At 40.4% G+C, this 15,312-nt stretch overlaps 1 protein-coding gene across 1 annotated transcript; it reads left to right on the top strand.

The window, feature by feature from the left end:
• The first annotated feature begins 7,233 nt into the window (after positions 1-7,233).
• Positions 7,234-14,567, top strand: LOC149846486 (polyadenylate-binding protein-interacting protein 7-like). Its single transcript, XM_089996365.1, has 6 exons — positions 7,234-7,520; positions 10,389-11,276; positions 12,183-12,630; positions 12,739-12,809; positions 13,852-13,976; positions 14,059-14,567. Exons 2-6 carry the CDS (start codon positions 10,491-10,493, stop codon positions 14,360-14,362), a joined length of 1,734 nt encoding a protein of 577 aa, XP_089852491.1. The 5' UTR covers positions 7,234-7,520; positions 10,389-10,490; the 3' UTR covers positions 14,363-14,567.
• Positions 14,568-15,312: the final 745 nt, after the last annotated feature.

The following is a 15,312-nucleotide window of genomic DNA, read 5'->3' as shown; positions in this document are numbered from 1 at the left end:
TTAAAGCCGTCCAAAGTGATTGGGGTGGGGAATTTAGAGCTCTTTCTCATTACCTCAAAGCATGTGGCATTCAACATCGCATTATATGTCCCCACACCCATCAACAAAATGGACGGGTTGAAAGAAAGCACCGACATTTGGTCGAAACTGACCTCACATTGCTTGCTCATGCTAAATTACCCTTTCACTTTTGGAACTATGCCTTTTTAGCTGTCACATACTTGGTTAATTGTTTGCCTTCACCTGCTACTAATATGATCTCTCCATATCAGCTCTTATTTCAGCGACAGCCTGATTATTTGTTTTTAAAGACATTCGGATGTCCATGTTATCCTTATTTACGACCATATAATGCTCACAAGATGGCTTTCCGCAGTCGCAAATGTATTTTTCTGGAGTACAACAACAATCATAAGGGTTATATTTGTTTTGATCCCTCCAATGAGAAGATTTTCATCAGCCGCAATGTTATTTTTTATGAACAAGACTTTTCTTTATCCTCTTTAACTCCAAAATCACTCGCTTCTCCTCCCTCATCCGTTCTTATCCCCTCACCTTTTTCCTCCCTCATCTCTCCTACTATGCCACAACCATTATCCTCCCCGCCCTCCTTAGAACAACCTGACTTATCCTCCTCAGATTCTCCTACCACCTTACCCATTCCGCCCATTACGAACCAAACATCTCCTGAACCACAGTCTCCACCTGTTCTACGCCAACACCATATGGTCACCCGATCTCAAACTGGATCACTTAAACCCAAAGTATTTCATAGTCGGCACCCACTACCCTCTACCCTTCTCACTGAACTTTCCACAGATACAGAACCTACCTGTTTTTTTTCAAGCATCAAAGCAACCACAATGGCGTTAGGCTATGGCTGAGAAGTTTCATGCCCTTATGAAAAACAACACATGGATTCTGGTTCCATCTTCACCCACTTATAATATCGTTGGATGTAAATGGGTATATCGGATTAAACGTAAAGCAGATGGCAGCATAGACAGATTTAAAGCTTGACTTGTGGCTAAAGGTTTTTCTCAAGAAGAAGGCATTGACTATACGGAGACGTTCAGCCCAGTTGTCAAATTCTCTGCCATTCGACTTATTCTCACCATTGCCATCTCTAAGCGATGGACCATTCAACAACTTAATGTTCAGAATGTGTTCTTGCATGGCACTATTTCAGAAACAGTATACATGGCCCAACCGCCTGGCTTTGTGGATTCTCGTTAACCTGATTATGTCTGCAAACTTCAAAAGTCTTTTTATGGCCTGAAACAAGCTCCACGGGCCTGGTTTCATCGCTTAAGTTCTTTTTTATTAAGCATTGGATTCATTGCCTCTAAAATTGACACATCCTTATTCATGGCTTTTCAAGGCAACAATATCACTTTTCTTCTTATTTATGTTGATGCTATTATAGTAATTGGCAGCTCTCCAACCTTGATTTCACATATTATGGCTAGCATGGCGCAGGAATTCTCTATCAAGGACTTGGGAACTCTACATTATTTTTTGGGCATTGAAGCTACATTCACGTCTTAGGGGCTCTATCTCACTCAACAGAAATACATGCTCGACCTTCTTGCTTGCACAGATATGATGGATGCCAAGCCCATCTTAACACCAATGATAGTTGGAATGCCTCTCTCTCTCATCATGATGGAGATCCCTTGTCCAATCCTACTCAGTACCGGCAAGTTGTGGGCTCTCTTCAATACCTTACTATCACTCGCCCAGATTTATCATATGTGGTTACTCGGGTTTGCCAATTTATGCAAGCACCCACAACCGTTCATTGGCAAGTCATCAAACGCATCCTCCGTTATGTCAAGCATACTATCAGCCATGGCCTTCTTTTACGGCCAGTTATTGATCTTCAAATCAATGCCTACTCTGATGCAGACTGGACCGACAATCCCGATGACCGTAAATCTACCACAGGGTATGTTGTTTTTCTAGGATCTTCCCTTATCTCATGGTCTGCCCGCAAGCAATCCATTGTGGCTCGCTCCAGCACAGAGATCGAATATCGGGCACTATCATCCACTGCCACTGAAGTCATCTCCTTTGTCCATTTTCTTCAGGAGCTTCGCTTCCCTGTTGTTGGGACACCTCGGCTTTTATGTGACAACATCGGTGTTGCTTACTTAACAGCCAATCTGATTCAACATCAACAGACGAAGTATATTGACATTGATGTTCACTTCATTCGGGATCACATTGCTCAACGCACCCTTGAAGTCCGCTATGTTGCCACCATCGATCAACTTGCTCACCCTCTCCAAGTCGTCGACCTTGCGGGGGGCTGTTAAGGAAAGCCCAGCCTCATCCAGCTGTGACTCCACTCCTATCCAGAAAGAGAGAATCCTGGATAATAGTAACAGCCCAACAACCAAATGGAAAGAAGATAAGGCTGCTCAATATAGCTCCAAGGCGAAAGAGGAAAGACTATTGGTTGATGATAACTCTTGTAACTGTAAAGAAAAATCTAAGGAGCAAATCCAGCATGGCATGTACTTAACTAATATTACATATAATCAAAGGTCTCCACAATCTCATATTGACAAAACGTGCCATTGTGAAAGAGAGCCTCTTCTCGTGGATGTAGACTCATACTGAGTCAAACCACGTATACTGTGTTTGTTTGATCCATTTTAAGGAGAAACGGGGTCCTATCCTGCCTCGCCCCGTTTGGATAGGGGATGGAGGACATGAAACTAGGATGAAAGTGAAAATGAAGGTTAAAATAAAAGCCCGTGCAGGAATGGAGGTGGGGATTTTGAGATGGGGTGGAGGTGGAGACCTTGTCCCCCGCCCTGGTCCACTGCCATCCCTAGTCTTTTTGTGGCCCCGTAGCTGAAACCTATGTTGTCATTTTTTGGGCAAGTTAGAAAGATCGTGAGGAGGTGATAAGAGATTGTTGGGCGACTCGGATGAGTGAGTGGCCCATGTTCATACCGACAACTAAGATTGATGATATGTTAATAAAAATATATGCAGCTGGGCTAAATCCTCCATCGGTCATATTCCCAGTTAATCAGACATTTTGGAAGAGCTTGAGGCATGTCAACAGCAAGGAGGAGATGATGTGGAAACAAAAATCCCACAAAAGAAGGATCACAGAGGGTGATGGGAATACAACATTTTTCACGATTAGTTCAAGCGTAACGTGATGGGCAAGCGTATTGTGTTGTTGGAAAAAGAAGATGGCTCAATCACTAATTCACAGGAAAGCCTTTTCTGTAGCGAGGGGATCAGTGGAGTGTAATTCTACGGTAATAAGGACCCAGGGGTGACTAAAGAAGAAAACAAACAACTTGGGGAGGAGGTGACGGATAGAGAAGTCCACCAGGCGGTTTTCATAGGACCATAGGGAAGGGAGATCACATCGAATTTTGGTTTTGATTTTACCCTGGGTGTGATGTGAGGCTGATTATTAAGTACCGCGGTCATGTAGGCATGCATAAGTTTCATAAAAATTAGGGGATGTATTGGACTGGTCGAAGCAGCGGGCGGGTTATACGTTTCCCCCGAAACACGCACTGTAGCTGCAGCCTACAGTGCGTGTTCCTGGGTCTTCACTGAGCGCCGCGTGGCGCTCAGTTGGGTGTAGGGGGGGAGGGGGGGTTGTACACTGCCCTACATCCTGCAGGTTGATTTACGGCAGTGTATGGCTCTCCCCGTACATCCCACTGAGTGCGACGCTGCGATGAGTGGAGACCCCAGAACATACACTATAGCTACAGTGCGTGTTTCGGGGGTGCACACGCAACACCCTCTCGTTCAAGCACCCTCAATACGTGATCTAACAACAACCTTTGTGAATTCCTAACCAGATCCTGGCCAACATTCAAGGAACCAACCAGGAGCCTTTAATGGAGGACACCTTGGTGTGGGGGCAGTCAGTGTCACGGGCTTAGAAGCGAAGCCCCCCCGCGTTGGCGCCTTGGTCAATCGCAAACTCCGCACATGGAAGCAGTCAGAGGTGTTCTTAATGAAAGCGGACTGGGAGTTCCTAAGGAAAAAAATGGACAATCTAACCACATTTTCAATCTCATATGGGGAAAAGGGCACTTTCTCAAAGCAGCCCTGACCATAAGGTTCGGTATTAAGGGGAAACTGTTAACTCATGACAAACTCAAGAAGCTCTGTTTCGTCTTCCCAAGTTGGTGTGTGTTGTGCCTGAAAGAAGAAGAAATTGTTAGTCATTTGTTCTTTTACTTTCAGATGGCTCAATTATCCGCCAAACCCCAACTTACCTATAAAAAAAATACTATTTTTTAAGTTTTAGCATCATGTTCCATTAAACACTATTTTTAAGCATTGTTGAAAACAGACACTAGAGATGGAATTCACAGCACCCTTCAACGTTTGGAGACGCAAACTTGCAAGAAAAAGAGGAACTGATGCAGCAGTTGCCAATTCCTCAAATCAACTACCATCATGAGGGGTGATGATTGTCAAATGACATGCCAATTGCACCTTGAACGGTATCCTCAACTCCCAACAACTTGTCCAGCTACCACTTTCAATGAGCACCAAAATCCATCCCAAACAACTACTGATGGGACTAAAATATCCTTGATATGGTGTTCCCAGACAATCTAGTGGGATCTTTTAAATTCACAGCATTTCTTGATTTCCTACCTAGCACCTTCCGACTACTTGTTTCCAAACGTAATGGAGATTTTTCTAATAATAAGGTCCCCATGTTTTTGTGACAGAGACTTTAAGAGGGTGTTTGTTTCATGCCCTTTCCTATCAAAGAAGCTTCTTTTCATAGGAAATAGAACCACTTTCTCATAAAGGTTGAAACAAATATGCTTATGAAAAATATATGATGGGACCCAAATAATAAATGCAAAAAAAACTGCTTTTCTGTCAACATGAGATCACACCTCCTCTCCTGAGAAGGCATTTTCCCTCCAAAATGGCTCCTTCAAAGGAAAAATACTTCACTTGAATGCGTGTGTAATAAATGCCCCTAAAACATTTTTCTTGGTGACATGAATGACACCGTAAAAAAAAAAGGATGATTTTGATAGTTAAAAGAACAAAACAATATGATCTCGTTGTGGGATAGTGAGAACAAATTCAGAGCTTCACTTAGATAGCAATGCGAATTAATTAGCTTGAAAAACTATCCCTAAAATAGCATTTGATGATCATGACAATCAAGATAAAGGAAGAATTCCAAAAGCTATGAAAAGGTTTGCTATTTTATTGTTGGTAGCATCCAAGCGAAAGTTACATCGCCTTTCTATATAAAATTATCTGGAATTTCCAAGTTTTTGACATTCCTTACCATAGAGGAACTGCAATTCCAAGAAATTCTGCATTTGAATGGCTCCAAGAACAATGTAAAAAATAGAACTGCGTTGCGGTCACCTGGAGTCGGGTAACATATTTTTCTTATACTTAAAAATCTTGAAAGGTGTACTGATTTGTTAGTTTTTAAGAACTTATCCAATCTCTCTATATATAAAGAGAGAGAAATGGGTCCTTCAAACATGCCAAATGGATTTTTCTGCTCTTTGGGTGTTTTTTTCGCAGTTTTTATCCCATAAATGTCTTGGGCATGGTCCATGAATCCACACCTGGATCATGTATTTTTGATGAAAAAAATGATATTTTGAGCCTCAAAAGTTTACAAAGATTTTGGACAGTTGATAAAAACCCACCCATGTGTCAGAATCGAACACTTCAAGAGTTGATTCCTATAAAAGCAAGTGCATAGATCACATCTGTACAAACTCATTTAGCATGAACCTATATATATATATATATATATGAGAAATGAACATATTAGGCCCCATTTCTCATTTTATTCTATAAGTTTTAAGTGTTTTATGATAGATTTGAACCGTTACATGTGTTTAGAATGATCGATTTAGTGAGAATAAAACTCTCTTTGATCAAGTTTTTTCAATGTAAAAACATGATTTTATGAGTCAGGAAAAACTGGTACCTTCATAGCCATTGATTTTGGATTACTGAAAAAACCTAGATTAGATTCTGGCCAGAGCCGTACCTGTGTTTTATGGGGCCTGAGGCGGAGGGAAAAAATGGGCCCCCTATTAATAGTAGGATTTCGGGGGCAGCGCTTCCGATTTTTTTTTAAAAAATCAAAATAACAATAAAATTTGCATTCACATTAAACAAATATAATATTACAAATATTTATATTATATTAAATAAAAATAGGGGAGCTCGGGCCTTAAAAATGGGCTCCTAAATTTTTTTTGGGCCCAGGGGCCCTGAGGCCCAAGCCTCATAGGCCTCTTTACAGGTCCGGCTCTGATTCTGGCAATCCAAAAGCTGCCACTAAATAAAACCTATGGTGTAAGACGTAAGAAAAAATACTTAAAACTATGATTTTTGAATGAGCCTAACAAGACCTAACTATAAAAGAGGCCTAAGGAATGCATTACTTTATATGAGAACCAAGGGTCAAAAAACGTGCATACAACCCGTCTCCCAAGTTTACATCTTACGCGAGATTCAAATCCAAGATCCAATCAGATCTTGAGATTCAACTTACGCATAAAGGAGATTTGCTTTTGATGTTATTCTTCAGAAAACCCTTCTCTTTTTTATTTTTTTGTTTTCGTGTTATTTTCCTTGCTACTATTATTATTTTAATTAATTAAATTCCAGTTTTCTTAGCGTAATTGCCTCAAAGGGATTTGGTGCAGTGGTATGGAGCCTAGGCTGCTAGGCAGGTGGTTTAGATTCAAATCTCATCAGCGTAACCCCTTGGCCAAGCTAAAGCGGGGTGACTCTCTTCGGGGGCAAGGGGTTTACGCCTAATGAAGTTTTAGGCTGTTAGGACAGTGATGGTAAGTACGGCAGGGCCAATGGCGCTCCTCTTGTATGATAGGAGCGTCACCTTGTGTTGCCTTGCAAGTTCGAATCCTTATGGTATAGTTGTATAATTGGTAAGGGGTCTGCCTAACCCAGGCAGAGCGAGCACGGCTAGGTCTTTGGTCCTTGGGGCGGTTTCTCCATGTAAAAAAAAAAGTCGTAGCGTTGTTCAAGGAATGACCTGAGAAAGCGCCGAAGTTCTTTTGTCATTTTAATAATTCAGAAGGGCGTTCTGATAACTTGAAGGTCTTCGGCAGACGGTGGTGAACTTGAAATTTCGGCTTCAACCGCGTGCATTTTGAGAACTTGGGCGCAATAGAAAAATGGAATGTATAAATTCTGGTCGATTAGGGTCAGGCGTTTATATTAAACAATGAGTGAGGAGGGGAGGGGAGGGGAGGGGAGGGGGTTTTTCTTGTGAAAACCTCTTCGTTTTTCTGTGGTGGTGAGAGAAGGGAGAAGGGTTTTCGGAAGAAGGGGAAAAAATAATCTTGGGAATTTTTCGTAGCGGCAAGATCGATCTAGGGTTTGAATCCTGAGCAATCTCTCTTAATTTATTCGATTTTTTTTTCTTCTTGGTGAATTTCTGATGGACGTTCTCCCTTCGCTCCTCTTCTCCGCAATCTCGTCTCTGATTGAGCTTAGGAAAGGTATGTATCTCTCTCTCTCTTTCTGATCCGAACTTTCTTCTTCCGATAGCTCTCTTTCTTCTCGAATTTCTAGTGTTCGCCGCCGTCTTGAACCCCTACGATCTGATGCCGAAGCTTCCTTTCCTGGTTCTGTTTGTTTTTATCTTCGTCTCGGGTAGATTCATAAGTAAATATCTTCTGTTTTGGTTCTAATTTTTCGAGTTTTCATTGTATGGTGTCGGATTGATTGCTGTGTGTTCATGGGGATCTTAAAGTTTTCTTCAGTAGTCATCGTCGTCTTCTTCTTATTGTGGTGCGATGTGCCGTAAAGATTGCTTTTTTCTGATTTGGCGATATGATATTGTTCTGTTTTGTTGGAAGATTTAGGTTTTACGGATTGTCACGTTATAATACGTAATAATTATTGGGGTTTTGTTTGTTTATGTTTTTTCTTTTTGGTTTGTTGTTTTCTAGGGATGCTTTTCTGGTTCTTGTGTTTCCTAAGGATTTCTGCGAAATTTTTTTTTCCTTTGATTTTCTGAATCCAGCTTTCAGTAATTTCGAGTCTGGAATGATCGTCCTTGTTTGAAATAAGAGAATTTTGAGTTGCTTTTCTCTTTTTTTTCTTAACCTGTTCGAGTTATTTTGATCGCTGTGAAACTATTGTCAGTTTTGAAGTTCAAGTCTTAAAAAGAATTATATCATTGTTTTAATAGACATTAATAATTGACGGATACAAAGGAAGATTTAGACGTAGAAAATGTATGTGTCGTTTAGCGATATTTAGTTCATCTGAACCATTTCATTGACGGGATGCCTTGTTACTCAATGACTTGGTTACCCAAACATTTGTCGAGTGTTAACTGTACAACAACAACAACAACAACAACGCCTTCATCCCAAACATTTGGGGTTATTAAAAACAATTGGTTTTTGAAAAAAATTCGAAGTTAGTTTTTTATCATGTCTTATTAATCGTATGGGACTATTTTTGTTGTATATAGCATATACTAAAATAAATATTACAATTATAGGCTTTGCACCAGCTCTTTCTTTCTTTCTTTTTTTTTTGGGGGTGAAGTTGCTCTGCATTTTGTTGCAACTTAGTGCATTCATATTTGGTTGGTTTCTATTGGTTTGAATGTTTTTGACATAAGTGGACTTCATATGTTAAATTGCTATGATTCCTGGCTGATGCTAATACTTTGTGATTAGCTGTTAATCATTGTTTTTGCCAGTCATAGTCATGTTTTTGTTCTGTTAGAAGATATGAATACATTGTAAGTGGTATAAAGGATGGGTTTTCATTAGTTTTTTTCTTCTTCTTGTGGGACACTCAGTTAATCTGGTAACAATTGATTACATCTATGTAGGGTTCATTTCAGATACTATTGAAGGTTGTGACTGCTGTATCACCAACTGGCCAAAGTTTACAGGGCAGTGGTTTGAAAGACATGAATCCCAATTTTCTTATGCAAACTTTGCAACGGATATGGGTCTTGTGTTTCTTTCTTGAATTAAAACAGAAGCCTCACTGTTTTGTGATGTTCAAATCTCCCTAAATTTTCCTTGTTCTTTCTGCATCACCCATGTTATATCAGCTTTTAACTCCTGCTTAATTGATTATTATGAAACAATTTTGTCATTCGCTTTATCTGAGCTCAACGTCAGCCTCCCTACAAGTAGAATTTTCAACTTCAACAACTAGATAAACCTGTTTGGGAGTATAAGTCTTGTGTAGGTTGAATAAGTAACAGAAAATTATCAGCTACATTTTATTCATAATCTGCAATCTATGGAATGTAATTTGTTGTTTAAATTTGTAAACATCAAGCAATGACTATAGCGGTGTTTTCTTTCACACACATCGTTACAACGAGCTTATCTATTCTTCTAGTAATAGAAGGAAAGATATGTTCATTCATCTACCACAATCTAGCCAAAAAATTTGCACTCTGATTCAAGCTGTCTAAAGGCCCCAAATTCCCTTCAGGCATGTAAATAAGAAAGGTTGTGAGGGTTAAGTCCTCCGGTGGTTGTGGAGATTTGCTCAAGGCCTATTGCTCACTCATAATAAGCAGATTGTACTTCTGCAGTATCCATGAATGGATTCATAATTTCATAGGTACTGCCACACTAGAAAGAAAAAACCATTTAATGTAGGTGAAATTGCTTGCTTATCAGGAAAAAAAGGAAAAATAGAGAGGTGAAAATTCTTATAAGTTTCTCACCAGGCCCCACAATTTTTTGGGGGTGTTGTTCTGCTAGAATCCAACTTCTATGGTTTCTCACAAATTCCTGATGTCAAAATATAGGTATAAGCCTTCACCATGGTAATTAGTTTTACCATTTGTGTGGGCAGTGATTACAATGATACTGCAGGTCCCATAGCTTTCTACTCTGCGGTGTTGAGTCTGATTTTTCTGGTCAACCCTAAATCCAAATTCACCCTTTAAGGAAGACTATGTTCATTCTTTTCTTGAAAAGAAAGCCAAGTTCCTTTTCATTTAATCTATGGAAGTAGTTATTTCTTGAAGTACAACCCGGTTGATGACCTCCACTAATCCTTGTCACACATAAGTTTGGAAAAAGCCACATCCATTTTTTGGATGTTGGTAACTGCCAAGATTGTCTATTGACAAGACTGCCCCAAACCCACCCTAGAGTCTAGACAGAACATCATTCCTGTTGGTTTCAAAAATTCCAAAAATGGTGGCACATCAGAATGCTTTTGGAACTGTCACTAAATTTTCTAAGCATTTTGTGCATTTCTCAAAGATGTAGCCAATTGTATTTTCATTTGATTTGCCATGTTAGAACTGTGGCATTGCAAATCCGTCTGCGTAATCTATTGGACTGATTGTGGTCATTTTGGTGTTTATTTTTCAGGCTTGGGGTAACAGTTCGTGGCTGCTTCATCTCACCCTTGCAGGAGGGTTTCTTGTTATTGTATGTGCAATACAGTCATATATATTAAATTTAGGATTAAAGATGAATTTGTCTCCCAAAGATCTTCAAAGTACCAAGAGTACAAAGCTGAATACATTTAACAAGACCACAACATTGAATCCAAATGCTGCAGAGTTTGTTCCTTCTGCTCTTAGGGCTTCTTCTGAAAGTTGCAATTTACCTGAGGTTGTAAGAGTTGATGTTTCTGATAGCTCGGGCAAGGCAATCTTAGATCGTGCAGATTCCACTATTTCAAATAATTCAGATGAAGAGGCCCACCAGTACTGGTGCCGTCAACTTCCTGATGATATTACTCCAGATTTCAAGTTTATGGCTGGAAATGAGCAGCCAGGACCCAATGATATCTCACTTGCTGGTTTGTCCTTGCATGATGGCATTGATCTAACAAGGTTTTCTTCATCAATGAGTGGCAGTCGGTTGTTAAACAAGTCACAAGAAATTTCTTCTCATGGTGTTGGTGACACGAGCTCAAATGACAATATGGTGTTCTATGTTCCTGCATATGGAGAAGAGCAGTCACCGTCAGCTTTTTTTACTTTGCCAACAAACCCATGGGACAAGCAGTTGCTGAATGGTGATCAGCATTTGGGCAAAGGAAGGGAAGGGCATGCTTTCGACGGAGATTCAAATGCTGGTTTCCTGAGTGAGTTTTCATCTGAACGGGTGGGGCTTGATGACATTGTGGCTAGCCATGTGGAACCCTTGGCTAAAGAATTTCCTGGTTTCGCTGCTGAAAGCTTGGCAGAGGTTTACTATGCTAATGGATGTGATTTGAGCTTGACAATTGAGATGCTTACACAACTTGAGGTATGAAAGTGGGTGACTCTGCAAGAGCTAATTGTTCATGCATGAATACCCTAAATTGGATTTGTAAATAATCTATTACCTGTTTGTATTCAAGCATATGTAAAATAGTGCCAAAATTTTTTCATTTCATTGCATGGGCTTTTGGCTTTTATTCAAGTGCCTTATCTATTCATGTCCACATTTGACCCAGTTAAGACCCAAACGGCTGTATGTAGGACCAATTCAGGCCTGATTGGACAGCAGTTTGGATCTAGTTCTGATGGATGTCACTAGTTGGATCGGGATCTGGCAATAAAATGGTCTGACTTGCATCTGGGACTGCAACAACCATATACGACTATGATCCAGGCCCAAACCCATAATCATATGTGAATACAGTCCAGGCTCAGTGCAGTTGTAAAATGTTGGATCTGGATATGATCAATGTCTGGCCTGCAAAAACAGTCATTTAAGAGTTCAATAATCTAATCCAACAGTCATGGAATTTGACATGAATTCTGCATAACTGTCAAATCAATGAAACAAGAAAGAAAGAAAATGTGGTAATAACATTTTTATATAAAGTGCCCTAAACTAGAGGTGCCCTTGAATTTTAATAGTGATATGACAAAAGTGGGTAACAAAAATGGGAAAGTGTATTGATTTGTGATTTTATTGGATCACTCTTCATCCTTTACTGCTTCTGCTTTCTACTTTTTTGCATATTGTTTATCAGTGATACAGCATAGCTGCTTTGCCATCTCAGATATATGGCCTCCAAAGGGTAGTGTTTGATAAGCCTCGTCAACTCTCTCATTGTGTACTCAACTTGGTTAGTTCTGGCTTTCCCCTGTACGTCTCTGAAGATATTGCTAATTTAGATTTGTGTTTTCCTTTCTTTTTTCTTCTCTTGTGTACAATTTGCAGCTTCAGGTAGATCCTGAGCTTAATCATAGCATCAGTTTGAAAACCTTATCAGCTCCAAACCTTAGCTCTCTGGACTTCCCTGCACTTCCTGTGGCAGATTCTCAGAACAGCCTACCCAAGTATGCAGGAGATGATCTTGTGCAAGCTGTCAATCCTTATAGATCAAGTGACAATGGGAGTTTCCTTTTTGGAAAATCAAATGTTTCTGGTACATCTAGAAATGCAACAGATTTTGCTTCAGCAGTGCGTAAACTAGCTTCATCTGAATCTGGTAATTGGAAGTATGAAAAAAATGGTTCAACAGATATAAGTATAGGGACAAGTAGAGGTTCACAGCTTCTAGCTGGCTCCTACACTGGAAATGGTAGATCTCTAAATGGTGATAGGCTGCTGAATTATGGCACATCACGCCCAGCTCCTGTCTGGCTTGAGACTGGAGATGCAGTGGGTAATAATCATGAATAGCATTTTTTCATCTTTTTTTTTTCTCCAAGTTAGCTTAAGGGGTTATTTAACTTGTGGTTTGCATTTGCACATGCTGACATTGGGATGGCAGCCAATATGTATTCAGAACTTAGAGAAGAAGCTCGAGATCATGCACGTATCCGCAATGCTTACTTTGAACAGGTAATTATCCTGCGAAGACCTGTTTGCTAAGACTTTGATGGAATTCATCGACTCTATTTTATGTCAGATATCTGACATCTTTGTTGACTGATAGCAAGAGCTAGTGGACAACACTCATTTACACATGCTTAGTTGAATAGGTCACAAATCACAATATCAAAATTAATTCTAACCATTTTATGAATCACCTGCTTGAACCCTTCAGAACTAGTTTTCTGGTGTTTTTTTCCTTTTTCCTTTTGTTTCTTTTCCTGTCCTTTTTTATGGCCCATTTGTTACATGGAAAACATCCCATTTCCGGAAATGGGTTGTTTCCTGCCATGGGTGAAACAAACACCCATATTAACACTAACGTGGGCTGCACATTTTCATAGGAAACAGCTCATTTCCTATAAAAGACCTTTCCTACAGAATACCTTTCACACCTCCCCACTGTGAAGGTGTTTATGTCACCAGTCAGTGTTGTTTTGAAAGGTGGGCCTTTCATACGAAAGGCAACCACCCTTGAAACAAAGGGGCCCTTAGGAGAAGGTTCATGATTTGTTATATTAGTGTTTCCATAGCGATTTTAGCATAAGGCATCGGGCGACACTCGCAAAGATTGATCCACAACTACAACTCTATGATCGTGCAGCAAGGATAGTGATCTTCCATTTCAGGATTCAACTTAATGCATCATCTTTCCAGCCTGAGGGAATTCTCACAGGATGTATGTAGTCCAACCTGTGCGAGTTGCACATGATGTGTTTTTGTGTTTTTTCAAGCATTTCAATATAATTGAGTGGTGGTCTCTATAAACTTTTTTTGCTTTTGAAACATGAGAACTCTTCAAACATATGTATTTCTGGACATTTTGCAGTATTTACTTGTTTGATGGTGCCGTTTATATCCTTCAAGTGCATATTTACCAACTGAAGTACTCACTTTTACGGGGATCGCAATTTCATTCTAGAGCAAACTAATTATATGCTACTCCACAAATCAAAGTTTTGAAAATGCTATGAGGTAACTTTTCATTGTACATTCTGATGTACTTTGACAGGCAAGGCAGGCTTATCTTATTGGGAACAAGGCCTTGGCTAAGGAGCTGAGCATAAAAGGGCAACTACACAATATGCATATGAAGGCAGCTCATGGGAAAGCTAGAGAATCAATTTTCCGGCAGAGGTGGGTCACATGATGGTCCTTCCCTCCCCCCCCCCCTCCACACACACCATTAACTAAGAGGCTTACTGTTTATTTGATACAGGAATCCATCTCCATCTAACCCCCAGGGTTATGCAAAAGCCCAGGAGCGGATGATTGATCTGCACGGTTTGCACGTTAGTGAAGCCCTGCATGTACTGAAGCGTGAGCTGAGCATCTTTAGAAACACTGCAAGATCGGCATCTCAATGCCTGCAAGTGTACATCTGTGTAGGAACAGGGCACCACACAAAAGGATCTCGCACACCTGCAAGGCTGCCAACAGCAGTTGAAAGGTACCTGCTTGAAACAGAGCGTCTGGAGTACTGTGAGCCACAGCCAGGACTGCTGCGAGTTGTGATATGTTGACACTGTAAGGTATAGGAAAACCAAACATTCCATTGTATTTCTGTACATGAAACAGAAAAATACAGAATCAAGGTCACCTGGTGAAAAAGAAAAATGTATTCCTGTTTAAAGGCGACATTCATGTCACATTTTGGAAATTTTTTGGGCGGGTACGTGTGCCCCCTTTCTCTCATACTTTATAGTATCCTGCTGTGCAAGAAGCAAATTCTGCCTCCATCTTTCAGAGGGCCTTGCATGAGATCCGACTGCCTTGTGTCCATTGATTAATTTACCGACCTCCCAAGCTTAATGGTGCCGTAAAACAAAAGTAGGCTAAAGTTTCTTCTGCTAGTAGTTAAATTGCAGGTTTACCTGCGATTGTGAAGCTGTTCCGTGTAAAACACTGTTGAAAGGTAAGAGTATGCTTTTGTATTGCCGTGAATCATTCAAAGGTCTCATGTGGTAGGGGCGATGTGTGAATGTCACCAAGTCGACCGGATGTCACATTTAAAACCCTCAGAGAGCATCCTTTGCTGCAAGGTTGAAGCTGGGTGTACTCGATGGGTAGAATGAAACTCAAGGGTTTTACAAACTAGAGGCCAGTCATTGTGCGGTTAGTGATGTGGGGCTTTCCTTTGGCCTAGTAAAAAAAATGAGCCTAAAATATGAGCCTTTGAACATGGCTGATGGGACGTCACAAATTTAAAATCCACAGGGAGCACCCCTTTCTACGAGGTTGAAGCTGGGTGTACTCTCCTGATGGGTAGGGGGACTTCAAGGGTTTTACCAAAGCTATTCTGCAGTCAGTGATGTGGGGTTTTCTTTGGCCTAGCAAAAAAAATTTTATGAGCCTTTGAACATGGCAGAAAGTGAAACGCTGGGTGAGATTAGCAATCTCACCCAGAGTTTACAACCACAAAACCAACCCACTGTAGTCCCACTTGTACAGTGGGTTGGTTTTGTGGTTGTAA

This window comes from Nuphar pumila, chromosome 2, assembly GCF_984573655.1.
Source record: "Nuphar pumila chromosome 2, dmNupPumi1.hap1.1, whole genome shotgun sequence".
NCBI classification, from domain to species: domain Eukaryota; kingdom Viridiplantae; phylum Streptophyta; class Magnoliopsida; order Nymphaeales; family Nymphaeaceae; genus Nuphar; species Nuphar pumila.
The sequence above is the reverse complement of the archived record's forward strand: the minus strand, read 5'-3'. Positions and strand labels throughout refer to the sequence as shown.

Excerpts from the sequence above, each read along its gene's own strand:
- LOC149846486 (XM_089996365.1), top strand. The coding sequence starts at position 10,491 with ATGAATTTGTCTCCCAAAGATCTTCAAAGTACCAAGAGTACAAAGCTG. Across the intron at positions 11,277-12,182 it reads AGATGCTTACACAACTTGAG|CTTCAGGTAGATCCTGAGCT; the intron begins GTATGAAAGTGG and ends TACAATTTGCAG. Across the intron at positions 12,810-13,851 it reads GCAATGCTTACTTTGAACAG|GCAAGGCAGGCTTATCTTAT; the intron begins GTAATTATCCTG and ends GTACTTTGACAG.